The 25,559-nt window shown below is 54.4% G+C and overlaps 1 protein-coding gene across 1 annotated transcript in view; it reads left to right on the top strand.

Annotated features, from left to right (window-relative positions):
* Window positions 1-25,559, top strand: part of Myo18a (myosin XVIIIA) — a 107,711-nt gene that overhangs the window by 57,811 nt on the left and 24,341 nt on the right. The window contains 19 exon segments of the mRNA XM_051158025.1: window positions 1,642-1,729; window positions 1,925-2,031; window positions 2,129-2,305; window positions 2,637-2,850; window positions 3,068-3,210; window positions 4,070-4,170; window positions 4,795-4,858; window positions 4,999-5,143; window positions 7,490-7,660; window positions 7,892-7,982; window positions 8,265-8,457; window positions 9,551-9,637; window positions 12,254-12,395; window positions 12,496-12,655; window positions 14,061-14,247; window positions 14,685-14,928; window positions 17,383-17,492; window positions 20,766-20,831; window positions 24,972-25,100. Of these exon segments, the coding sequence (XP_051013982.1) occupies window positions 1,642-1,729; window positions 1,925-2,031; window positions 2,129-2,305; window positions 2,637-2,850; window positions 3,068-3,210; window positions 4,070-4,170; window positions 4,795-4,858; window positions 4,999-5,143; window positions 7,490-7,660; window positions 7,892-7,982; window positions 8,265-8,457; window positions 9,551-9,637; window positions 12,254-12,395; window positions 12,496-12,655; window positions 14,061-14,247; window positions 14,685-14,928; window positions 17,383-17,492; window positions 20,766-20,831; window positions 24,972-25,100 (2,619 nt within the window).

Below are 25,559 nucleotides of genomic sequence, written 5' to 3' on the forward strand. Positions count from 1 at the left end.
CAAACATGACCATAAGACATGCTCACCCAGGACAAAAGTTTCACTTGCTGCATGTGATTTGAAAAACACAAAACATGTTCTGGAGAGATGGCTCAGCTGTTAAGAGCACTGGCTGCTCTTCTAAAGGACCCAGGTTCAGTTTCCAGCACCCACATGGCAGCTCATAACTCTCTGTAACTCCAGTTCCTGGGGATCCGACACCCTCACACAGACATACATGCAGGCAGAACACCAATGCACACAAAATACAAATAAATAACTTTAAAAAAAAACACACAAACCGCTGGTGACTTATCTTTTGAGACAGAGTCTGTGTAGTCCTGGCTGTTCTAAACCTCACTATATAGACCAGGTTGGCCTCGAAACTCACAGTGATCCTCCTGCCTCTGCCTCCTGAATGCTGGGATTAAAGGCATGCACCAACATTCCCTTCAAATACTAAAAGATAAAACCCCAGTATGTTAAAATTTTATCACTTAGACAAATCAAAGCACTAGCAGCTTTGCTCCGATCAGCCTAGTGACCTCCCTCCTTCTCAAAGCTAAGACATGTGGCGCGGACTATCCAGTATTTCTACTTACCTCTTCTTGCCATTTTCTGTCCCTCACTAAGGGCTCAGTGTCACAGGGTGGTGTCTCCGCCTCACTTTAGGGTTTCATGAGAAAGGGACACACCTAGGGTAAGAATCTGGGGTGTTATCAGCTGGGGAGAGTGTTGGAGCCAGTGCCAGCCTGAGGTTTCGTCTGCTTCTGTGGTGGCCAGCCTCCCTCAGGGGGCTGTGATATTGATGACATTTTGCCCACATGCCGCTAAGGAGCCGGAAAACTATGGTAGCCATGTCCCAGTGCCTCTGGTGCTACGGTTTCCTAATTCAAGTGTTATTATTAGAGTGCCTATGAATGCCTATTTTGATTGGTGACCTCTGCCCTGGCGGGCGGGGGGGGGGCTTGGGGGGCTTCCCAGTCTTTTCATGTCCACTTCTGTGCTTTCTATATCAGTGCTGTTGCCTCGCCCATGCCGCCCTGTGCCCTCATGTGATGTTAACATGCCCACTAGGTTTGTGCAGCTACTGTCTTCCAAGTAGGGGCCCCTATCGACTGTGACTTGGAAGAGCAGGGCACTATCCCCTCGCCCACACGGAACATCTTTAGGCTAGAGCCTAGGACCTCTTATTACTCCATAATGCAGACCCCTAGGGTGCAGGAAATGGCTCTTTCCAGCTTAGGGGAGGAGGCCTTGTCCCAGACATGGAGTTCAGGGCTCCGGTGAGTCAGGGTGCAGCTCTCACAGGCTCCCAGGCTGGATGCGCTAGCGCAGCTGGAGCCTGGTGTCTTGCTTTCCTGCAGCTGGTTCTCTGTTGGCAACAAAGCTCCCTGTGTCCCTGGACCCTCAAAGTTGGTATAATCCCTGATGTCATTGTCTTTGTCCTCAGAACTCCTGGCTTCCTACCCTCCTTTCCCGACCCCTCTCACTCCCGTGTCCCATGTCTCCCACCTAAGTTTCCACGCACCCAGCGCCTCGACTTGTAGCCCCTTCCTCCCCTGTTTTTGTTTTTGGGTTTTTTTTTTCTCCCCACTCCTGTTGTCCCTGTCTCCTTGTCTTTTAAAGCAATGCCCGTTTATTCCTCCCTTCCCTCCACAGGCCAGGACGGAAGAGCAGATTGCTGCTGAGGAGGCCTGGTATGAGACCGAGAAGGTGTGGCTGGTCCATAAGGATGGGTTCTCCTTAGGTGAGTCTTTGGAGTATAGACACTGGGGCTTGACTCAGGGCTGACAAAGGGGGGGATGCCTCTACTCCTGGCTGAGGCCCGGCAGTGAGCAAAGAGTGGCTGATGAGCCACCCGGGGAGGAAGCCAGGACCAAGAAAGTCCAAGGAGAGCAGTAGAACTTCCCAGAACCAAGTCCAACCCATCCCTGCTCTGCAGCTAGCCAGCTCAAGTCGGAGGAGCTCAGCCTACCTGAGGGGAAGGTGCGTGTCAAACTAGACCACGATGGAGCCATCCTGGACGTGGACGAAGAGGACGTGGAGAAGGTTGGCAGGGGGCTGCTGGTGAGGGAGGACGCGGGCAGGGCAGGCCTGTCCCTGCGGGATGGAGGTGGGAGCTGCTACGTCTTCATTGTCTCCCCAGGCGAATGCTCCCTCCTGTGACCGCCTGGAAGACCTGGCCTCCCTGGTGTATCTCAACGAGTCCAGCGCCCTGCACACACTACGCCAGCGCTATGGGGCTAGCCTGCTACACACCTATGCCGGCCCCAGCCTGCTGGTCCTCAGCCCCCGAGGGGCCCCTGCTGTGTATTCAGAGAAGGTGTGTCTCCCTCTGGACCCACCCGCCTGCCCGCCCCACCTGACTTTTTCTGCCCCTCTGCTCTTTCTCTTTGGTGTCCACTGGCTTCCTGGTGACTCTCACCGTTGACCTTGGGAAGAGGAGTCAGAGGGTGGGGACAGAAGGCCATCCTGCAGTCTCTAATAGAGTCGGCGGCGGGCATCTGCATTTCCGTGCCTGGCCTTGCCCCTCCCCCAAGATACCTGGCCATCTGCAGAGTGACGTTACAGAGATAAGCAAGCCCTAGAGGTTAGGACTAAGTGGCTTTAGTTCTAAGGGCCTCCTTCTCCCCTCTGTGCCTCTGCCACTCAAGGTGTTACACATGTTCAAGGGGTGTCGGAGGGAGGACATGGCACCCCACATCTACGCCGTGGCCCAAACTGCATATAGGGCAATGTTGATGAGCCGCCAGGACCAGTCCATTGTCCTTTTGGGCAGCAGCGGCAGCGGCAAGACCACCAGCTTTCAGCATTTGGTGCAGTATCTGGCTACTATCGCTGGTACCAGTGGGAGCAAGGTGTTTTCTGGTGAGTCAGGGCAGCAGGGGAAACAGGCATGGGGTTGGGTGGGGTACGGGGGAAGGAGAATGGCTCCCCTAGATGCTGCCTCTTCCCCCACCCCCACTCCTTGAACTCCCCAACCCCAGTCTCTGGATGGCTGTTGTCTGGGACATCCTGGAGCCAGGGGCTTGTGGGGTAAGCTGTCCCTGGTTTTCCTGATGTTCCCTGGGCCTGTGCTCTGCAGTGGAGAAGTGGCAGGCCCTGTCCACCCTCCTGGAAGCCTTTGGAAACAGCCCGACCATCATGAACAGCAGTGCCACCCGCTTCTCTCAGATCCTCTCCCTGGACTTTGACCAAGCTGGCCAGGTGGCCTCGGCCTCCATTCAGGTAACGGGCATTGCCTGGGCCCAGGGAGCAAAGCTGAAGGCCTGGTTTCATGCCCTGGGAGTCATCCTCTCTGGTGTCCCATTAACCTGGGATTCTGCCCTGATGCAATGGAGGCCATGACATCATAGGCTGGTCTGGCCTGTGCTGGCCCCACTCTGCCCTCCAGGCCACTGCCCATCACCCCTCCCCTTCCCCATCCTGCTGCCAGGAACCCCACCCCATGCTGCCCACTTTCTGAGACGTCAGGGACTTAGGACTTCCTCCCAGGTTAGTGCTATAACACGTGGCAATAAAGTTAGGCCCAGGCACACTGATCTTCTCCCACGCTCAGTAGAATTTCTTTCTTTTTTTTTTTAAATTACATTTATTCATTTGTGTGTGTGTGTGTCTGTGAGTATGCACATACACCGGCACACCATGACACATGTGTGGGGATCAGTTATTTTCTTTTCTTTCTTTCTTTCTTTTTTTTTTTTTATTATTGGGATCAGTTATTTTCTTCCATCATCTGGGTCCTGGAGATCAAGTCCAACTTGTTAGGCTCAGTGGCAAGCATTTTTGTCTGCTAAGCCATCTTGCCATGCCCTAAATGAAGTTTTCTGCCAGAAGCATCCATCACTCTGGGGGGGGGAAGGCAGGGGGGCGTGTTTCCTGGGAGCCAGGCATGGTAGTTGCCTACCCCTCCCTTAATTCCAGGAGCCGGGACATTTTTTCTTTTTCCTGGCTTTGGCTGCTACTTTTCTGATCTTGGAGTGAGGTGGTAGGTGGTTGAGCAGTTGGGAATAGGATACCCCAGGGGCCTCTGGGCTTGTATGTCAGGGGTGGGAGGAGTGTGACCCTTCTTCCTGCTGCACCACAGACGATGCTTTTGGAGAAGCTGCGTGTGGCCCGGCGCCCAGCCGGCGAGGCCACTTTCAACGTCTTCTACTACCTGCTGGCCTGTGGGGATGGTACCCTCAGGTGAGATGGGATGGGGGCCGTGCTGATGGGGCTCTGGTCTCCATCCCAGCCAGTGGCTAGGGTTTTGGTCCTTGCCACCTTCTGGCCTACTATGCCTGTGTCCATTACCCGCTGCACACTGGCTCCATCTGGGCCCTGGGGTTGGTGAGATGGTAGAGACTCAGGTCTTGCCATTTAGGAATCACTTGGTTCTAAATCTTGGGGTCATGCGGTATGAAGGGGACACACCTAGCCCCTCGGTGTTCAGTGGTCTCTGGGTCCGGGAAAGAAGCGCACCTGGACGCAGGTGGTAGATGACGCGCATGCAGTCGCACAGCTGCTGAAAGCTGAGCTGGTCTGGAAGGCGAGCTTTCTCCAGCACCGTCCAGCTAGCCCTCCGCCGCGGCACGTCAGATGCCTCTACCATGTTCTTGCATCTAATGCCTTCAGACTGGCTCCCTGCTCCAGGCCAAGCAGGCGGCTCCGTTCCCTGCAGCAGATGTGCCCTTCAGACAGGCTCCTGGCTCCTCTGTGGCCGGGTTCTGGCCGTGGGCGGGGGAGAGGGGGTCGTGACGGGCAAATGGACTGCACAGTCACTCCTGAGAGAGACCGAACCTCACGCCGGTGCCGCATTTGTCCTCCTAGGACAGAGCTCCACCTGAACCACTTGGCAGAGAACAACGTGTTTGGCATCGTGCCCCTGGCCAAGGTGAGAGCCGTCCCGTGAGGACTGAGTTGGTCGGCCTGGGGCTAGCCTGGCGCTGCACCCCTAGGAGGTGCAGTGGGATGGGGAATGCTGGAAGGGAAGCCGGCTGAGGATCAGAGCCGGCATCTCTGTCTGCCCTCCAGCCTGAGGAGAAGCAGAAAGCTGCTCAGCAGTTCAGCAAACTACAGACAGCCATGAAGGTGTTGGCCATCTCCCCCGAGGAACAGAAGGCCTGCTGGCTCATCCTGGCTTCCATCTACCACCTGGGGGCTGCTGGAGCTACCAAAGGTAATGGATGGGCAGCCTGTCCCATTACCCAGAATGCCTTGGAGGTCTCTCCCCATTTGTGTGGTTTGTTCTTGTCCTCCATACTCAGAAGGTTGTTACTGACAACCTCCACCCCCTGCCCCCGCTCCCTGCCCCCGCCCTCAGTCACACACACACACACACACACACTCACACACACACACATGCGCGCGCGCACACATACACACACACACGTACTTGGACTTGTGCCCTGTCTCGCATCAGGGCAGGCTAGAGAAACATCTCTGGCTCCGATTGCCTGAGGCTTGGCCTTAGCTGTCAAGGCAGAGAGGACAGTGAGGAGTGAGTGGGTGGCCCGGGTGTGGGGTTGAGGGATGGAAGGGGTACTCCCGTGGGGTGGCGGGGCGGCGAGTGACTCTTCTTCTTATTCCCTTCCTGATAGAGGCCCTTGAGGAACAAGCCGGTAACTGACCTTGGGGTGTAGGGACCTGCTTGACTGTCTTGGTGCTTCCCTGGGCTTCTGGGCTCTGGGCTCATACTCCTGACATGGAGAACTGGTCTCAGGAGAAGCCCTGAGCTGAGGGTGGAAGAGGAGCTTGATGGCTGTGGGACTTCTTAGAGGCCCCCATAAAATATCAGGTTTTTTTCCTTCCCATTTTGCACCCGGAACCTGGGGCTTCCTGAGACCAGTTTCCTCCTCATCTTCCCACCCACTGGTCTGGTAGTTGCTGCTCTTTCTCCTGCATGTCAGAGTGGAGGCCACTAGGGGGCAGCAGGCACCTGGTGATGGGTGGACTGGGCTTCCGCACTCGGGATCCATGCTTGTGAGGGCTGGGGTGCAACCTGTTCTCTTTCTTGAGTATGGCCCTGAAGGGCCACGATTGTAGCAGCTCTTCATCCCTTTCCTTCCTGCCTTGCGAAAAGGGGGTGCTGGCTCCAGACAGCACTCCTGGCTTTTGCGCTGTCTTCTTGGAGATGTGAGGACGTGAGGGCTGCTTAGCAGGAGTTGGGAAGCCGTCGGTGGTGGTTGTGGGTGCATGCAGGAAACAAGTGGGTATCTGGGTTGAAGAGGTGACCTTCAGACTGTTGGGGAGGAGGGTGTGAGGGCGTGCGGTTGTGTCCTGAGAAAAGGTCTTGCACTCCGAGGAATCAGGCCCAGGTTTCCTCCGACCCTTCTCAGTTGTGACTGCAGATGGGATGCTCTGGAGTGTTGAGGAGCTGCATTCTCTCCTCAGAGTTTCTAGTATTTCACAGGTGTGTGTGTGTGTGTGTGTGTGTGTGTGTGTGTGTGTGTGTGTGTGTGATGTGTGTGGTGTGGGGGGTGGTGTGTGTGCTGTGTGGGGTGTGTGTGTGTATGTGTGGGGTGTGTGTGTGTATGGTGTGTGTGGTGTGTGGTGCATGTGTAGTAAATAGTGTGTAATGTGTAGTGTGTGTGTGCATGTGCACACACGCATGTGCCCACACATGCGTGTATGTAGTATACATAAGCACCCGTATGTATAATAGGACGTCTGTGGGTCTCTCTTTCTGTCAGTTACTGACATCCACAAACACATTCCTTTGAGACTGTGCACTTCTGTATCTCAGAGCCAGATACGATCATGCTGTCTTGCCTGCTCATCTTCATAAACCCCCTACCTCCCACAGTCCCTCACGGAGAGCCTGGCGGGCTCAGCTGATGACTGTTTGCTAACACGCTGTTTTTCTTTGCATGCTGCATGCTGGTCCTTTGCCTTACAGAAGCCGCTGAAGGTAAAAACCTTGTTTCTTGTTAGCTTTCCCTAATTGCTGTGATTAGATACATGTTGGCTCAGGCGCATATGTCTGTGTGGGCTGTTCCCTTTCTCCTGCGGCTCTGTTGCCTCGCCACAGTTGAGCCATTAAGGTGTCCATGGTCTCCCTTTGGGTAGGGCTGGGGGTGGGGCTATCTTAATGTATCCAGAGAAAGGACGGGTGCAGTTGCTGTCTCTTGCTAAAACCCCTGCAGACACATAGGGCCCCAGTCCTCCTGCTGCCTGGGCCTCCTCATCCTCTGACCCTGTCCTCACCCAACTCAAGCTGGACGCCCCTGGACACAAGGGATTTTGCAACTGATTGTGTGCCCTCTAGTGGTAGCCTGTGGAATTAGTGTTTCTTTTAGTACAGGCCTCTTTCCACCTTTAAGGGACTCTGGAAGAGCTGGCAGCTGCTGGCTATTCTGTTCCCATGCCATGCTCAAGTGGTGTTAGGAGGGCTGTCTTTGGCCTCCGGAAGATGCCAACTCCCCCATTCTATGGGGTGAGGGTGCACCAAAAGTCACAGCGGTCTTCAGTTGTCCTCAGGAGAACCAAAAGTGCTGGGTCTTTTTTTTTCTCCCCTACCCCACAGCTGGACGTAAGCAGTTTGCCCGCCACGAGTGGGCCCAGAAGGCCGCATACCTGCTGGGCTGCAGCTTGGAAGAACTCTCCTCAGCTATCTTCAAGCACCAGCTAAAAGGTGGCACCCTGCAGCGGTCCACCTCCTTCCGTCAGGGCCCCGAGGAGAGCGGCCTGGGAGAGGGTACAGTTCCCTGGGGCCCCTTGGCTGAGGCGTGGGATTGGAAGGCCTTGTCTGGGACTTGTTGCCATCCTGGAGGGGGCGGGGGATGACCAGAGTTAACAGATGCTTCCGGTAGGGCAGCCCGGGGACTCCATGCTGACTGTGGGTGGAAGGCATTCCTGGGCAGATGGGGTGGTCCCACGAACGAAGCAAGCGAAGCAAGCATGGTCATCTGCTCCTCTCATCCCCCAGGCACCAAACTGAGTGCTCTGGAGTGCTTAGAGGGCATGGCATCTGGCCTCTACAGCGAGCTCTTTACTCTCCTCATCTCCCTGGTGAACAGGTAAGTGCCGAGTATAACCCAGAGCCCCCCCCCCCCCAACCCCCCGGAACTTTCTGCTTTAGTAGCAGTGTGGTTGATGCTTACTTATGTGGTGGTAGTCAGGGCTGTCCTCTACCAGCAGAGGACTCACTGTCCCTGTAAGCCAGGTGAGAACCCTGAGAAGTACATGGGCAGGGAAAGGGGTAGGCCACATGCGGGAGTCGAGGGGTGGGGCAGAGAAGTGGGGCCCACTGTGTGGTGGGGCCCCGGCCCAGCTCTGACCCCAGGCTCTTCCCGGCTAAGGGCTCTCAAGTCTAGCCAGCACTCGCTCTGCTCCGTGATGATTGTGGATACGCCAGGGTCCCAGAACCCTGAGTGGGGCGGGTCAGCCCGGGGAGCCTCCTTTGAGGAGCTGTGCCACAACTACGCCCAGGACAGGCTGCAGAGGCTGTTCCACGAGCGCGCCTTCCTGCAGGAGTTGGAGAGATACAAGGAGGTAGGTAGCTGCCGGGCGGGCGGGCGGGCACCTGAGCCCTACTCCACCTCTCGCTGCCGGGCGGGCGGGCAGTCACCACCTGAGCCCTACTCCACCTCTCGCTGCCGGGCGGGCGGGCGGGCAGTCACCACCTGAGCCCTACTCCACCTCTCGCTGCCGGGCGGGCGGGCGGGCAGTCACCACCTGAGCCCTACTCCACCTCTCGCTGCCGGGCGGGCGGGCGGGCGGGCGGGCAGTCACCACCTGAGCCCTACTCCACCTCTCGCTGCCGGGCGGGCGGGCAGTCACCACCTGAGCCCTACTCCACCTCTCCTTCGGACAGGGCCTCTGCCCGCTCTCTCCGCACCCCCTCATTTCTTCCCTCTCTCTTTTGGAGCGAGATTTTTTTTTGTCCTGGTCCTTAGATGCTGTGTCTTTTCTTTGTGGACAGTCTGTACTCCAGGAAGCTGAAGGCATATTCAGCGCCCCAGGGAGGTCTCCTTGGTGCCACTTTATGCGTTCCCAGGCCCCACCCCCTTTCCAGTCTTTGAATTGCCACTGTGCAGCACCCGCCTCAAGGTGGACCTGGGTGCCTTTTCTCCCAGATCCCTGTCCCAGGTCTTTTAGAATCTAAGATGGTGGCTGGCTATTGAGCCCTTCCCTTAAAGAGGTCTCTAGGATGTGAGTCCTGGGATTCTTCCTCCTGCACATGAGGATATTTGTCTTGGATGAGAGAGGACCCCAGAGGGAGGGATGTGACTTTGTCTTCATGATTTTTAAGGATGATTGTGTGAAATGGAGAGAAGGCTGGCTTATTCTGTGTCGTCTAATCAACGGATGTGGATAGCAGCGGAGTGTGACTGCGCTTTAGTATAAAGAGAGATTAGGAGAATTTTAGCTGTCAGGAAATACTGAGTATTACCTTGGGAGGTAATGAGCAGTTTGTCCTTTTAGCTAGTTTAGGGGACTCCTGCATAGAGACGAGGCTTTGGGTTTGCTGACTCCAGAGGCCCTTTGTAGCCCACTCCCATGGGTGCACCCCTTCCTAGCCCACTCCCGTGGGTGCGCACCCTTCGTAGCCCCGTGGGCATTACTGTTGCACCTTCTTTCCTAGGAGAACATCGAACTGGCATTTGATGACTTGGAGCCAGCCACAGATGACTCCGTGGCCGCTGTGGACCAGGCTTCCCACCAGCCCCTGGTATGGAATATCAGGGAAGCCTGGGCTAGCCTCGACTCTTTCCCACTCCTCCGCATCTGGTAGATAGAGCCCTCCCAACCGAGCTGCTGCTGGGGCTGCCACTGTGGGCTGAGGATGGGTCACGCCCTCATAGCATGCACTACACAACTACTGGGCGCGCTCTCCCCTTCAGCACTCAGTCTGGCTGGGAAGGTGGCACACTCTCCTGCCTAGTGCCATTGGCAACCATAATCCAGAGCCCCAGCCAAACAAGGAAATTACTCTCCTCTCTTGCTACATGAGGCTCTGACCCTGTCCTGAGTCTGACTGAGCCCTCAGTGTACCTGCCCCAAGCCCCGATGTCTGCTGCTGTGGGGGTAGGGGTAGGAGTGGAGTAGGAGTGTTGGGGGAGTGTGGGAGGGGGCCTGAGAACCCAAATCCAGAGAACACAATCATTTCCTCCTCCTGTTGCAAGGGGAAGACAGATGCAGTCTACCAGGGCCTGGGTGAGGAGGCAGCAGCACCCTGAAACAGGGAAAACAGTGTCAAATTTTAAAATGCCCCTAGGGGGAAACGACAGGATATGAGTCCTCACCCCACAACCTTGGGGACAAGCTGTCACCTTTTATACCAGATTCTTGGACATCTGGTTGCCTGTGGCACTGGCTGCCCTAATGAGTCCTTGGCGCTTGGTGATCGTCTTCAGCTTGGGGATTTGCAGGCTGTACAGGGTTTTTGGAGAGTGATGGTTTTGCTGGTCAGCGGAGTTCTTGATCTGCGCCTGCTCTCCCTGTTTCCCTGCTGTGGGCCCTGCTGGGCTCGCACAGGCTTGGGCAACAAAGGCTTACAGTACTGGAGGCTCTGCAGGGAAGCCGGTGTTTCGGCTCCTGACACCTGACCTCCCGTGGTGGCCTCCCTGGAGAGCCTTTGCCAGCTTCAGGTGGGAGGAAGTTGTCCTGGCATCTCCTGAGCAGCAGGGGGCAGACATGCGTTAGGCTGCAAGCCAGTACTTCTCTCTCTTAGGTTTCTGTTTGATGGCTCTGGGGAGCAGGTCTCCAGTGCCACCTACCATGTCACTCCTTCCTACCTTCAATCTCCAGCTACTGTCACCACCCACTTGGTCCTCAGCCTGATGGGAGTCATACCGACTCCCTTCTCTGGGGAAAAGACATAGGCAGCAGATCAAAGAGAGGGGAAACAGCACTTTTCTTATTTTTCTTGTCTGCCAGGCTCTAAAAGCCAAGCAAGAATGGAGTGTGGGTAGTTCTTCCTGCCTATGGAAGACAAGGGAGATGCAGAGACACAGCAAAGGCACCTCCAGGCCAGATGTAGCCACAGCCTAGTTTATTTGGTCTCCATGGGATATTGAGAAGCAGAATTCTGCCCTCTCTTGAAGAAGCCAGAGGCGTAGAGGCCAGGGGGTAGCTCGCTGGGTAAAGCTCTTGCTGAGTAAGGGTGAGGATGAGGAGGATGAGGACTCTCTCAGGAGGCCGAGACAGGGGAGCTGGCTAGACAGACTAGGCAAATTCAAGCCATCTGTCTCCACCTTATACACGTTATACAAGTTCAGTGCATAAGGTGGTGACATGCTGAGCAAGATACCCGACATGAGCCTCTGCCCTCCACATGCATGTGTACACACGTGTATACACACATGAGAGGGAGAGGGGAGGGTGGGTGGGCGGGGAGGGTGAGGGGAGGGGGGCGGGGAGGGGAGGTGAGGGGGCAGGGAGGGAGGGGAGGGGGGGGGGGGGGCGGGGAGGGGGGGGGGGTGAGGGGCGGGAGGTGAGGGGTGAGGGGGGAGGGGGAGGGAGGGTGGGAGGGAGTGAGGGGCGGGAGGGTGAGGGGAGGTTGGGGGGGGGCAGGGAGGATGAGAATGAATATTTGCCAACACTCACTAGTTGCCTGGTTTTCCAGGATAAGTGGCAGTCAGTCATTCCCTTACGATGGGGACACATCCTGCTGTCCCCCACTCTGCTTCTGTTAGCCACTCCCTCCATACAGAGTCACCCCCCTCAGGGGTTTGGCCAGCAGTGGTCTGGGCGCTCTCTGGGTTCTTCCTGTGAGGGCCAATGTTAACCCCACAGCCATCGTTCATTAAGAGCCTTCTTTTAAGCTTGGGTGACACACGCCTTTAATCCCAACGCTCTGGAGGTAGAGTCAGATCGGCCTCTGTGGGTTTGAGGCCACACTGCTCCACACAGTTAGACCCCAATTCAAAATAAATAAGCGGCGAAAGGCCTCCCTTGAGCTTTGGCCGCGTACAGACTTACAGACATCAGTCGTCCCACCGAGTCTGCCGGGGAGTGAGGGCAGTATGGGGCTGGCCTTGCTCCAGTGCTCTCTGGGGAGATGAGGATTGAGGAGAAGCTCTGAGTATGGGCGCACATCAGTCTTTGGACCCAAAGCCCCAGCAATCCTTTGTGGTGGGTTCTTAGCATTCTTTCTCAGCTCTTTCCCGTCCATCCCCTGTCTATGCCCATGTCTTCCACGAGGTGTCAGCAGTGAGCAGTCAGAGGCATACTCTTCAAATTCAAGCAAATCTGATTATAGCTGTTAACAGTGCTTGGCTGGGAGGGGGCTGCTCCTTTTGCACAGCTCCACGCGGCTAAGCTGGATCTTTGCCCTGGTCCGCAGGTTCGCTCACTGGCTCATGCTGATGAGGCAAGGGGACTACTGTGGCTCCTGGAAGAGGAGGCACTGGTGCCAGGTGCCACTGAGGATGCCCTCCTCGACCGTCTTTTCTCCTATTATGGGCCCCAGGAAGGTGACAAAAAAGGTGCGTGGTGCCTGGAGGACAGCCCTTCTGCTTTGGAGAAGCCAGGTGGCACTCTCTAGCTGTGCCCTGAAATTCTGAACTTTGCTTCACGTACCCTCAGGCCAGAGTCCAGTTCTACGAAGTAGCAAACCAAGGCATTTTCTCCTGGGCCACAGCCACGGTACCAACTGGGTGGAGTACAATGTGGCCGGCTGGCTGAACTACACCAAGCAGAACCCAGCCACCCAGAATGCACCCCGGCTCCTGCAGGATTCCCAGAAGTAAGGCCATCTTATACCCTGTCCCCACAACTGTTTTCTGGGTTCCCTTCCTCTGGTATGTGCCAGAGTCCCATCACCAGCAAGGCAGATAAGCCCCCAGTCCCTGAGAGACAGCAGTCAAGGCCACGTGGGCTTGTTGGACATAGGAATGGCCTGCAGAAATAGAGACAAGAGACGTACGGTTAGAGGGTCTCGGTCTGAATGGCACCCTCACACTCTTCAGAGAAAGCAGAAACAACACAGTCAGCAGACTTGGTGGCACACACCTACAACCTCAGCACTCAGAAACTAGTAGCAAGGGAGTCAGAAGTTCAAGGTTACCCTTGGCTATGTTTTTAAAAGATTTTTTTTTTGTTGTTGTTTTGTTTTGTTTTTTGAGACAGGGTTTCTCTGTGCAGCCTTGGCCATCCTGGACTCACTTTGTAGACCAGGCCTGGCCTCGAACTCACAGCGATCCGCCTGCCTCTGCCTCCCGAGTGCTGGGATTAAAGGCGTGCGCCGCCACGCCCGGCGAGATTTTATTTTTTTAAATTATGTGTATTGTGAGGTGAGGGGATGGGCACGTGAGTGCAGGTACCTTTGGAGGCCAGAAGAGGGCATCAGACACCCTGGAGCTGGAGTTACCAGGTGGCTGTGAGCCACCTGAGATAGGTGCTGGGGACTGACCTTGAGTCCTCCGCAAGAGCAGTCAGCACTCTGAGCTGCTGAGCGGCCTTTTCAGACCCCCTCAACAAAAATTTAAAAACTAAAAAATAAATAAATAAATAAATAAACAATTATTTTCAAACCTAGAAACCACTGAGCAGTGATGGCGCACGCCTTTAATCCCAGCACTCAGGAGGCAGAGGCAAGCAGATCTCTGTGAGTTTGTGGCCAGCCTGGACGGCCAGGGCTACACAGAGAAACCTTGTCTCAAAAAAAAAAAAAAAAAAAAAGTAGTTAAAACCTAGAAATCACATAAGCCTTGTCCTCCATTCATTTATGTCATAGATTTTTAGTTACTCCCTCTGAAGAGAGGGATTTATAGAGGCTGGGAAGTTAGCAGTGAAGACAGCACACACCCTTGCCTTGTGGAAGTGAGATAATAAATAAGAGATGAAATGCATAGATTAATTATAGAGTGAACGGTCTACTCTTTCTGCCCTCACTGGTGAGGAAGAGGAGAGGACTGCCCCCACTGCCCAATCCTTGCCTGCATGGTCTCGGTCTGTCTTGGGTTTTCTCTTCCAGTTTTGCTGTAGGCTATGGGGCATACCGCCCCAGCAAAGATGGCCCGAGTTTCTGTCCACAGCCATATTGCCTGTGTGTTGGGGCGGAGGGTACCTAAGGAACTGGGGTAAATGGGAGCACAGCCTCTGTTGCCCTGTGGTTGTAATTCCTTTTCTGGTCTTGCCTCCTCCTGCAGGAAGATCATCAGCAACCTGTTTCTGGGCCGCGCAGGCAGTGCCACGGTGCTCTCAGGATCCATTGCAGGCCTGGAAGGTGGCTCCCAGCTGGCCTTGCGCCGGGCGACTAGCATGAGGAAAACCTTTACCACGGGCATGGCCGCTGTCAAGAAGAAGTCGCTGTGCATACAGATTAAGCTACAAGTGGTGAGTGTCCAGCAAGGTCCCAGGTTTGTTCTTTCTGGCAGGTGGGCACTCATAGCCTCGGTGCTCACTCAGATCCACCTGCTTTCACCACGGCTGGTAGGGATGGTAGTTGCCTTTTTTTTTTTTTTTTTTTTTTTTTTTTTTTTTCGAGGCAGGGTTTCTCTGTGTAGCCTTGACTGACCAGGCTGGCCTCGAACTCACAGCGATCTGCCTGCCTCTGCCTCCCAAGTGCTGGGATTAAAGGCGTGCGCCACTACCACCCGGCTGGTAGTTGCCTTTTTTAGTGCTGTTGGTATGACTGGCCAGCCAGGCCTGAGGAGGGCAGCGATGTGCAGGCTTAGCAATGTCCTAGTAGGTGGGACCAGTTGCTCTCCTGTGAGTGAGATGCTAGTTTCCTAGGGTCAGAGCACTAAGGGTGGTCCCTTTCCCTTTGTCAGGATGCCCTCGTTGACACCATCAAGAGGTCCAAGATGCATTTTGTGCACTGTTTCCTGCCTGTGGCTGAGGGCTGGCCCGGGGAGCCCCGATCTGCCTCTTCCCGCCGAGTTAGCAGCAGCAGTGAGCTGGACCTGCCCCCGGGGGACCCCTGTGAGGCTGGGCTGCTCCAACTGGATGTGTCCCTGCTCCGTGCCCAGCTTCGGGGATCCCGCCTGCTTGATGCAATGCGCATGTACCGCCAAGGTGAGGCATCTTCCCTCTCATCCAAACCTGGTGCTCTTTCCCGGAGCTGGTCCCATCCTGCCCTGCTGCTGTCCTGTCTAGGGACTGGCTTGAGGTCCCTCCTTCCTTCTGAAGGCTCTTTCTTCTTACTATTCCCAGCCCAATCTGTTGCTTTATTCTTGTCTACCTTGGGACTGCTCTTTTCCCCCTCTCCCTTTCGGCATTCAAGTCCTATGTGTGCGCATGCGCCGCGCACACGCCATCCCATGGCTCCCCTTGCCCGTCGTCACTGGCGTGGGCAGGTCAGCTCTGCCCCGTAGCAACAGATAGAAGACTCAGTGCCCTTTCGCACCATCTGCCCAAGGGGAAAACAGGTGCTAAATCTCTTGGAAGTACTTAAAATTCCCAAGAAAGGTCAGGTAGATCCTTTTAATGGACCCAGCTCCAGGAGCAGACAAGGATGACAGTAGTAGCAGTTGCCGTCTATGCAGTATTTATGGCTCGCCAGGTGCTATTCTCAGCTTGTTCACACATTTTTTTTTTTTTTTTGGTTTTTCGAGACAGGGTTTCTCTATGCAGCCCTGGCTGTTCTGGACTCACTTTGTAGACCAGGCTGGCCTCGAACTCACAGCGATCCACCTGCCTCTGCCTCCCAAGTGCTGGGATTAAAGGCGTGAGCCACCATGTTAATTTGCAGCAGGCATTATAAAGTGGTAACTAGTGTCCCCAAGTAAGGAGGCAAGGCTCTGAGAGAGAGGCTAAGCAACGCGCCCAGGGTCACCCAGTGGCAAGAGTGGATTCCAGCCAGGCAGGCTGCCTCCTCCAGCCCCTCAGGCAGAGAAGTTAGGAACTGCCAGGTTTCTGCTCTTTTTTTTCCCCTCCCCCCTCCCCCACCTAGACATGCAGGCTGGGTCCCATCCACCGGCAGACAGGTCCCTTGAGGCGTCCCCATGGGCACCCTCACTTTTCTTCAGCAGCAAAAGCCAGGAAGCAGGCTCCCTACCCTGTCCTAAATAAATCATCGATCTGTCCCCACGTCTTGATATGGAGTTGGTGTTTATTATTTCAAAACCAGATTGTTACCGCTCTGAACCAAAATCAATGTGCTTTACTCAAACAAGCGGATCGATGAGGCCAGTGGCGGCAGCCTCCCCCTCCCCCCCAGCCCCCAGCCACCATCGATAGCGCTGATGATTAATTAAGATGCCAGGCGTCCAGACCTGCTATCCTGGCCCATCAATTTAATTGCAATTCAGATACAATCAATAGCTCACTTTGTCTCGGCCCCTCGGCCCCCCCCCCCACCTCCTGTTTCAATTACCAGACACATGCATTAGCCTCATCTCCCAGTTGGAGGGTTTCCCAGAGCTGGCTGGCCAGAGCAAGCCCCCAGCTGGCTGTCAGCGGCCCAGGTGTGAAGTCCACCTCTGCCTCCAGCCGGCAGTCCGGCAGTCCGCAGCCTTTGTGACCTTGGACAACCCAGTGGCTCCAATTCCAGGCCTCAGTTTCCTTGGTCGAAAACAGAAGCAGATCCACTTGGGCTCCGTTTCTGCCTTGAAACTCTGTAGTCTGGAGGAGGGGACCTTTTGGCCTTCCACTAGGGGCCCTGGTGAGATCAGTACATTTGGGGGTCACCTCCTGCTGGCTACTGCTCTGACCTTGTTCCCAGCCAGAAGTCATCTCAACCCTTTCCTTGAAGACTTCAAGCACAGACACTTTAGGGAGAGAGAATTTCAAGGCTTCCCCCCCCCCCCATTTACCTTAAACTCAAGGTCAAGGTGGGGCAGGAAGGCTGCAACCCTGCTCCAGGAGGCAGGAGACCGGAAGTCCCATTTCACTGAGTAGTCACCAAGTGAGCAAAGCTATGCTCTGACCGCCATATAGAGTAGAGTCCAGGGCCCCTGTTTAAAAGGGAAGACAGGCCTGGAGTGCAGCTTCAGCTCACAATCGAGGAGGGAGCAGCCCCTTCTCCAAATGAAGATCAGGGCCAGCTGATTTGGGCATGGCTGGGAGGTCTGGGTGACCTCCCAGAGACTCTCTACCCTTCCAAGTACAGGACTCTATGATAGTACAGAGACTGGAGCCTTGAAGACTTGATACGGGAAAAACAATAGGACATCAGATTGTAGTTGAAGAAAAATGTGGGTGCTGGCTTGGGAATCCAGATGCAGCTCCTTATAGCTGTGTGACCTTGACCACCCCCCCCCACACACACACAGACACACACACATAGACACACACAGACAGACACACACAACACACACACACATACTGGGTGCTGAGAATGGAACTTGTGGCCACATTCCATGCTCTATCCCGAGCTAAGCCTTCCTGTTCTGTTATAGAAGAGCTCTGAAGGTCTGTCCTTTCTAGGTCTTCCCTGTCCCCAAGCCCCACCCTCTGCACCCCTTCACCCCTCCCACCACACCCCACCAAGCTAAGTATCGATGGGCCTGGCTCTGGTTCTCTCTCCAGGTTACCCAGACCACATGGTGTTTTCCGAGTTCCGCCGTCGCTTTGATGTCCTGGCTCCCCACCTGACCAAGAAACACGGGCGCAACTACATAGTGGTGGATGAGAAGCGGGTAGGTTTGCCAGAATCTTCGCTGTCCTCCTCACTCACTCAGAGCCCTCTGCCTAGCTCAACGTGCCTCTTGCTCAAGGTTACAGAGTTCCAGCCAACCATGGCTAAGACAGAGACACAACATTGTGGAAGAGTGAAGATGGCTCAGAGCAGGGACTACAGGAACTGGAGAGGATCCACTGTTACAGAAGGCCAAAGATTCGGGTGTCTGTGTTTTAGGAAGCCAGACAGTCATACTGAGTAAACACACCATGGCCTCACAAGCAGATAACTAGGATTAGTGCTTTTGGTATCCTGCTGGTGGCACCTGGGTCCCTTGGCCTCAGCTTTCATGGCAGGGTCTGGTTCCTGAAGTAGGAAGCTTTCTAGGGCTGGGCGAGCATCCTTCCTGGGAGGAGGCTGAGGTGGCAAGTCTGCTTTCGTGCCAGGAGCGTGTAAGTCTGTGAGACTCCTGCAATCAAGGATGATGAACTAATGGCTGCAGAAGAGGTGCCTTTATCACGTTACACTGTCACCTTGCCCCCTAGAGATAACTCCTCAGGCAACCAAAAGGCTCCCTCCCTGTGCACTGGCTTCCAACAGGACTGTGAAAGCACCTCAGGAGGCCTCCCTGAAGGGAGCGTACTCTGTAGGCTGGGGAAGGAAAGCCCACAGTGTTGCCTCTTCTGTCCCTGCACGTTCCACGCCTTGCCCACTAACAGAAGCCTCAAAGGCTTCTGTAGTCTTAGGCCAGTCGGCATTCCACCTACCCCCTCTCATTGGTCCTGACTTCAATCCTAGCTTTCCTCGGACTGTTCCTGTCTCCCTGGAAATGCTGTCCTTCCTAGACAGCCATTTCTATGTGAGATTCTTTGACCACAGCATCCTACTTGTAGGTCTTCCTGCTCAGGGTATCTGCTGTTAGACTCAGCGAGACCTTTCAAGCCTAGACCCAACCCATTCTCTGTTCCGTCACTATTGTTAAAGTTTTACTAGCCGGGCAGCAGTGGTGCACGCCTTTAATCCCAGCAGTTGGGAGAGGCAGAGGCAGGTGGATGGATCTCTTGAGTTTGACGCCAACCTGGCCTTCAAAGTGACTTCCAGGACAGCCAAGGCTACATAGAGAAACAGAGAAAAAACTAAAAAACAAAAATAAACCAACCTAACCCAAACCAACCGAACAAAAAATGACTTGACTTTCTGCTCAGCCTTGACACTGTGGCCCAGAAATGCTTAGCTTTCATCCCTCTTGATTCTCCTGCGACTTCTATAGCTCTGTCTTACCCCTACTCTGAGGCCAGCCCTTGGGTGGCTGCAGTCTTCATATGAGACTCCCAAGGGCTATGCAAAGAAGCTACACAATTCTGTAGACTTAAATTCCTATAGGTGCTGCCAGGCGTGGTGGTGCGCGCATGCACTCGCACCTGTAATCCCAGCACTCTGGGAGGCAGAGGCAGGAGGATCTCTGTGAGTTCGAGGTCAGCCTGGTCTGCCAAGTGAGTCCAGCATAGCCAGGGCTACACAGAGAAACCCTGTCTTGAAAAACCAAAAAATTAATAACAACAACAACAACAACAACAACAAATAATAATAATAATAATAATAATAATAATAATAAATTCCTATAGGTTTGTGATCTTCAACTCTAGGTGGTCCTTGGCCTAGTAAGACTCCTGTGTGTCCTTCCTTGTACGGTATATCAGCAAGCTCCTTCTTGCTGTTCCATTCACCGCCTTTCTCCTCAAATCTCCCTCTACCCTGTCAGAGACAGCCATTTCTCTCTTGGTCTTCAGCCTCTCCTAGCTCTTTCCCTGTTAGAATGGTCCATAGATGTACGCCTTCCCCTGAAAGAGGCTCTTTGTCCAGCTCTCAAGCTGCCCCGTTGTCTCAACTCTGCAGCCTGGGACCCGTCCATACTTCCCTCCTGAGCGCCACCGCCGCCATTTTTATCCTGCCAGCTCTCTGCCCTGGCATTCTGGGCCAGGCCTCCCCGTTACCTCCATGTTGCCGAAGCCACTGGGCATTTTTCTATTCTCTGTTTCTTGAGAGACCAGGAGAGGGCATCAGATCCCCTGGAGCTGGAGTTACAGACGATTGTGAGCCACCATGTTGATGCTGGGATTGGAGCCCCGGTTCTCTGGGAGAGCAAGCGGTGCTCTTAACCACTGAGCCATCACCTCCTCAGTCACATTTCTATTTATTTATTTATTTATTTACTTACTTACTTACTTACTTTGAGACAGGGTCTCACTCTGTAGTCCTTAGTTTCCTGGAACACACTATGTAGACCAGGGTGGCCTGGAACTCACAGCGATCTGCCTGCCTCTGGGAGTGCTGGGATTGAAAGTGCACCACCTGCCTGGCTGTCCCTTGAGCTTGTTCCTTGAGTTCTTGAAGTGACTTTACTAGCAGCTCTGTTGTTTCGAAATGTTCCCTGCTGGCTTTCTTTGCCACCATGCCTAGTTTCCCCTGTCCCTGCTTTTCTCGCTCCCTCTGGAAGTTTCTGCCTCCACTCACCGCTGTAGTAAGGATCTCACCCCGCAGTGCTCTATCCGTGGCCCCGATTTTTATTCTGCTGCTTCTTCCTGGTCACCTTCATTCACAGCCATCACTTCCATTGTCACAATATGTATTGATGACCCCCGGATCAATGCCTCAGGCAGACGTGCACTTGTCTCTCACCACCTCCTGGATCTCTCTTACCCTAGACTGAGCACGTTCAGACCTCACTCTCTTACCTCCCAAACCTGTTCTTCTTCACATACTCCCTGCCCTGTGAGTGACCTGCCTCTGTCCCTTCCCGGGAGAACCACGCACAGTTCCCAGGCACACAGGGCTCCCCACACCCGGATTGTTACCCACCTCTCTTTACCACCCACTTTAGTCCCCACCCCCTCACTGTTGCAACACGCACTCTCTCATCTTGTGATCTCAGGCCTTGCTCAATTTGGTGGCAATCCCAAAATGCCCCTTTCTAACTGGTAGGTAGAGTCTCAGGCCAAACCTCTTCCGGAGTCCTACACACCGACTTCTGACTGACTTCCATGTTTTGGTTTTTTGTTTGTTTATGTTTTTTAACTTCACTTTTCTTGTCTCCACTTCTCTTGCCCCCCCACCCCACCCCCAGCAACACAATGTGTTCCTCTTCTAGTCACCGCTGGTCCCCAGAGTGGACATAGTGGCTGGCACCACGGGACCCTACCCGAGGGGCTTTCTAGGAGGGACTAAGGGAGGCCCAAGTGAATGCAGATGTGGGGAGCCTGTGTGGCCTTGACGACGGCCTTTCTCTCCGCAGGCTGTGGAGGAGCTTCTGGAGTCCCTGGACCTGGAAAAGAGCAGCTGCTGCATGGGCCTGAGTCGGGTAAGTTGCCCTCAGGTGGGCAGCCAGGTGTTCTCTCACAGGTGGGCAGCCAGGTGTTCTCTCGCAGGTGGGCAGCCAGGTGTTCTCTCGCAGGTGGACAGTCAGGTGTTCTCTCACAGGTGGGCAGCCAGGTGTTCTCTCACAGGTGGGCAGCCAGGTGTTTTCTCCCTGGTGGACCTAGTCAGATGGCTGGCCCTCGACTTTGAAACCCTCCCTCCATCTGTGTTACCCCACCCGTGTCCCTTCTCACTCTCATCCTCCAGCCCCCCACTTGTCACTCAGGAGTCACTTCTTCTTCAGCCAGAAGCCAGGGTGTAGATGTTCCAGTTTCAACAGACTTTGCTTTCTTGTCAAGATGGCTGGCTGGCTCAGCACTGTGAAACCTCTGTGATGGCAGTAGGGGAGTGGGTTGGAGCCTAGCTCTGAGGCCCATGTCGGGGAGTGGGAAACAGAAGAGCTAAGGGCTGGTCTTGGAGGAAGGGGGCTAGACTTGGAGAGAGGAGGCTTGGAAAGCCTGCTCCAGAATGCCACCAGGGCCCATAAGAGCAAGCAAGAACATGGTAACCTGGGCCACCTCTACCTGCCCACAGGCCAAATTCCTCATCTGAATGGAATGTGTAGTGAAAACACCAGGCATGCCTGGCTTGGGTGCACACCAGAGGGTCATCTGAACAGTCGTTCTACAGGCAGGGAGCCCTGCTCACCGCTCCCCTGGCTAGAAAGCTTGGATAAGTAGCATTCTTGAATGTGCTGTGGGGACTGGCACGGAGGAAGGACAGGGCCCAGAGTCGTTGATAATGCTGCTCTTCTGTCAGCAGAGAGGAAAAGGATGCTCTTGCCCATGACCTCTAGTCTGCAGGTTGAGTCAAGGTCTCCATTTCTCCTGCCCCTCTCTCACTGTGTCTTTTCATCTCAGTCTGTGATCCTTGGCTTTCTCTTTTCCACTGAGTCTTCAAAGTCCCTTCTGCCCTCTGTTTATTGCTTTCTGGCCCTGTTTTCCCTTCCCCTCCTTATTCTATGTTTGTCCCAACCCCTTTGGTATCATTTTCCTGCTGTGGTCTCTCCTTTGTCTATGACATTTGGCTCCCTTTCTTTCTCTCTGGTCCCCCTCCAACACACACACACACACACACACACACACACACACACACACACACACCATTCCTTTAGTTACTCAGCGCCTCTCAGGTTAGTTCACACCCAGGCTTTCCTGTGCCCTCCTACCCCTCTAGCAGGCTGGACTGCTGCTGCCTGGTGCTGGGAGTGGCACTCCTCCAAGCCAGTTCCAGTTTCCCAGGCACATGTCAGGCAGCAGAGGCAGGCCTGTACAGGTTGCTCTTCCTCTGGCTCCATCTTAGACTCTCAGCTGTCCTGAGTCTCTCCAGGTGCCAAGCGAAGCAGGTGAGCCACAGGGGCCTACTGGGTCCTCACGGGGAAAGGGGCAAGGTTGGGTGTTTGCTTTGAGACACGAAACTTCAGCTTCGCAGACTGCACTTAGCGCTGGCTGGAGAGCAAGGGCTGGGTGTTCATCACAGTGCTCCAGTGCACGGAGCTCACTGGGCCAAGACTGAGAGCCTCCCGGTGCTGTTAAATCTGCATTAGTGGGCACTTGAAAAAGGAGACAACCATAGGCTTTCACCTAAAACTCAGAAGGATCCTAATTTTTTTTTTTTCTGTGCGTGTATAAATATGTTCATGCATGCGTGCTTGTAGTGGGTGCTGTTAAATAGAGGCTAGGGATTGAATCTGGTGTCTTCCTTATTTATTATTTTGTTACATTTATTTATTTATTGCTTTTTTGAGACAAGGTTTCTCTATGTTATCTTGGCTGTCCTGGACTAACTATGTAGACCAGGCTGGCCTCGAACTCACAGCCATGCCCCTGCCTCTGCCTCCCTAGTGCTAGGATTAAAAGCATGCGCCACCACCGCCCGGCACATTTAGTTATTTAAAGAGAGAGTTGGTGGGGTGTGGGGTGGCACCCTGTGTTAGAAGACAACTTGCAGAAGTTCATTCTCCTTTCTGCCACGTGGGTACTGTGGCCCAGACTCAGGTCCTCAGGTTTGGTGGCAAAGGACTTGCCTCACTGAGCCACCTCATCAGCCCCCTCCACCTTAACTTTCTGAGCAGGTTCTCTTACTGAGCTGGGAACTCACTTACTGGCTAGACAGGAGAGCCAGCCAGCTCCAGATCCTCCTCTCTCTGTCCCCTGCCCAGTTCCCAGGACCAGAGTTAAGGACACCTGGCTTTTATGTGGGTACTGGGGGCCTGAACTCAGGACCCTTTGCTTCTGTAACAGGCATTTAACAGGGTGAGCCATCCCCTTAGATCCCCTCCAAAGGACCCTTGACTCCTTTGTTCAAAAGGTTGGCACACACCTTTAATCCCAGCACTTGGGAGGCAGAAGCAGGCAGATCTCTGTGAGTTCGAGGCCAGCCTGGTCTACAGAGGGAGTCCAGCATGGCTAAGGCTACACAGAGAAACCCTGCCTCAGGGAAGATGGGGGGAGCCAGGGGGGGAGGTTTGAGGCTTGCATTCGTAGCCTTCAGACCCCAGATGCAGCACCTCAGGGTGTTTCCAAGGAGGCATCCCATCTCTCTGTCCTTGCACTCTCCTGCTTCCCTGGGTGCTAACCAAGAGGACTTGCTTGATCCCTCCCCTTAGTGGCTCTCTATAGATTACTGGAAAGTGAGGCATGAATTTCCAGTAATCTCAGATTTAAGATGCATGGGAAATTTCACTTTGCCAGCTGGTAGGATTTGGGGCAATGTCACAAGGACTGTCGCCTGCTGTTTTCCAAAGCTTAGTCTTAGAGGGTGAAGCTTCTGTGAGGCCACCGGATGCACCCTTCTCCTCAGGGTTAGGCTCTCTTCCCAGTTTCCCTGAAGGGGATCCTAGCCCTCTAAGGGCTTTATACTACCTGTGTCCTCCTTGATTTCCACCTGTCCACAAAAGGGAGTTTCCTTTTCTTTCTTTCTTTCTTTCTTTTTTTTAAATGTATTGCTTACATGTGCGTATAGGCATGTACGTGTATGCCATGTGTTTGGAGGTGTTCACAGAGGCCAGAAGAGGGCATCAAATCCTGTGGAACTGGAGTTAAAATAGCTGTGAGCCACCTGATGTGGGTGCTCAGAACTGAATTCAGGACCTCCTAAAGAGCAGGTAGCTCTCTTAACTGCTGAGCCATCTCTATAGCCTGTCTTCCTGTTTGGAGATAATTTATGTTCATTTATTGACTTGTTTATGGATGTGTGCAGGCCACAGTACACATGGGTGCTCAAGATAACTTGAGGTAGTCAGTTCTGGCCTTCTACCATGTGGGTCTTAGGGACCAAACTCAGATTGTCAGGCTTAGCAGCTCAGCCACCTCACGGACCCCACCAGGTGAGAGTGGCTATGGGCCTAGTGCCTCTTGACCTTTCTCAAGGACGCCAGAGTCTTCATCACCCTGCTCCACTTCTCTTATGAGGGCAGCAAAGAGCGAGAGAAACAGCTGGGTGCAGGGTGCCCAGCAGGTTCCCTACACATCTGTCTTCCAGCCCCCAAACCTGTAAGACAGGTCCCTTGCTGGGGCCAATTCCCCGCCCACCTCACCAGCTTCTTCGTGAGAGTGTGAAACCTGGGGGGAGAGGTGGGGCACTGACATGAAAGAAGAGATGGCTGAAAGGAAGCTGAGTAGGAGGGTGGGAGGGCAGAAGCCCCACCCCCACCCCCACATGCAGATCCTAGGTCGTCTTCTCACACCCAGACACACCATTGTACTTTTCACCTGACCCCAGTGGATAGCACTGTGCTTGGGCCCAGCAGCGAGCCACAGTGACAGCAGCACAGGTAGAGCCCTCCCTCCTTGTTTGGCCAGAGAGGACTTCCTCTTCCTCTCTGCCTGGAGCTGCTGTCATTCCTCTTTGAAGCTAGACTTCCCCACTTTTACTCCTCCAGACCCAAAGCCTTCCACCTGGGACTGGCCGGTCCCCTGCAGCTCTGCTAAAGGCCCCCTCTTAGGCAAGTAGATTTTCAGGTCCACACTCCCTAGCCTGCTGGCTCCCTGCGCCAGCTGCCTTTCCCTCTGGCACCTCATCTCCTCTCTCTTTGCTGCCCCAGCCTATTCTCTGGCTTTTACCAGGCTGCTTCCCCCTACAGGTTTTCTTCCGGGCAGGCACGTTGGCACGGCTGGAAGAACAGCGAGACGAGCAAACCAGCAGGCACCTGACCCTGTTCCAGGCGGCTTGCAGGGGCTACCTCGCCCGCCAGCACTTCAAGAAGAGAAAGGTGCTGCCCTAGGGACGCCCCAGCCTAGGTGGCACAGCAGAGGACCCGTGGGAGGGCATACAGGTTATGTGCCAGGGCGGCCAGGCAGTTACCATCTGAGAAGGAGGCGGGAGCACCTTGCCTGGACCAGAGTGGGAACCATGCTTGAGTGCCCAGCAGCGTGGCCATGTGTCCTGGCAAGGGGGGCTGTGTTGCGGGAGTGGGGGTTGGGGGGGAGCAGGGCCCAGGCAAAGGTGGGCTTGGGTTCATGGGATGCTTTATGAAGATTAAGGAGCTGTGTCAGCGACTCCTTTTCTTATTAGCAAGTCCATAAAACAGCCAGCACTGCCGCCTCTTGTGTTTCAGCAAGATTAGCTTTTATAGCACAGCTAGGCCAGGGTGCTGGAAATAATCAGGCAGCAAATAAAGCAGATGAAATTATTCCTAATGATGGTGGGATGCGAGCGCCCCGTGCTCCGC

This window comes from Acomys russatus, chromosome 16 (genome assembly GCF_903995435.1).
Source record: "Acomys russatus chromosome 16, mAcoRus1.1, whole genome shotgun sequence".
Classification (NCBI taxonomy): Eukaryota; Metazoa; Chordata; class Mammalia; order Rodentia; family Muridae; genus Acomys; species Acomys russatus.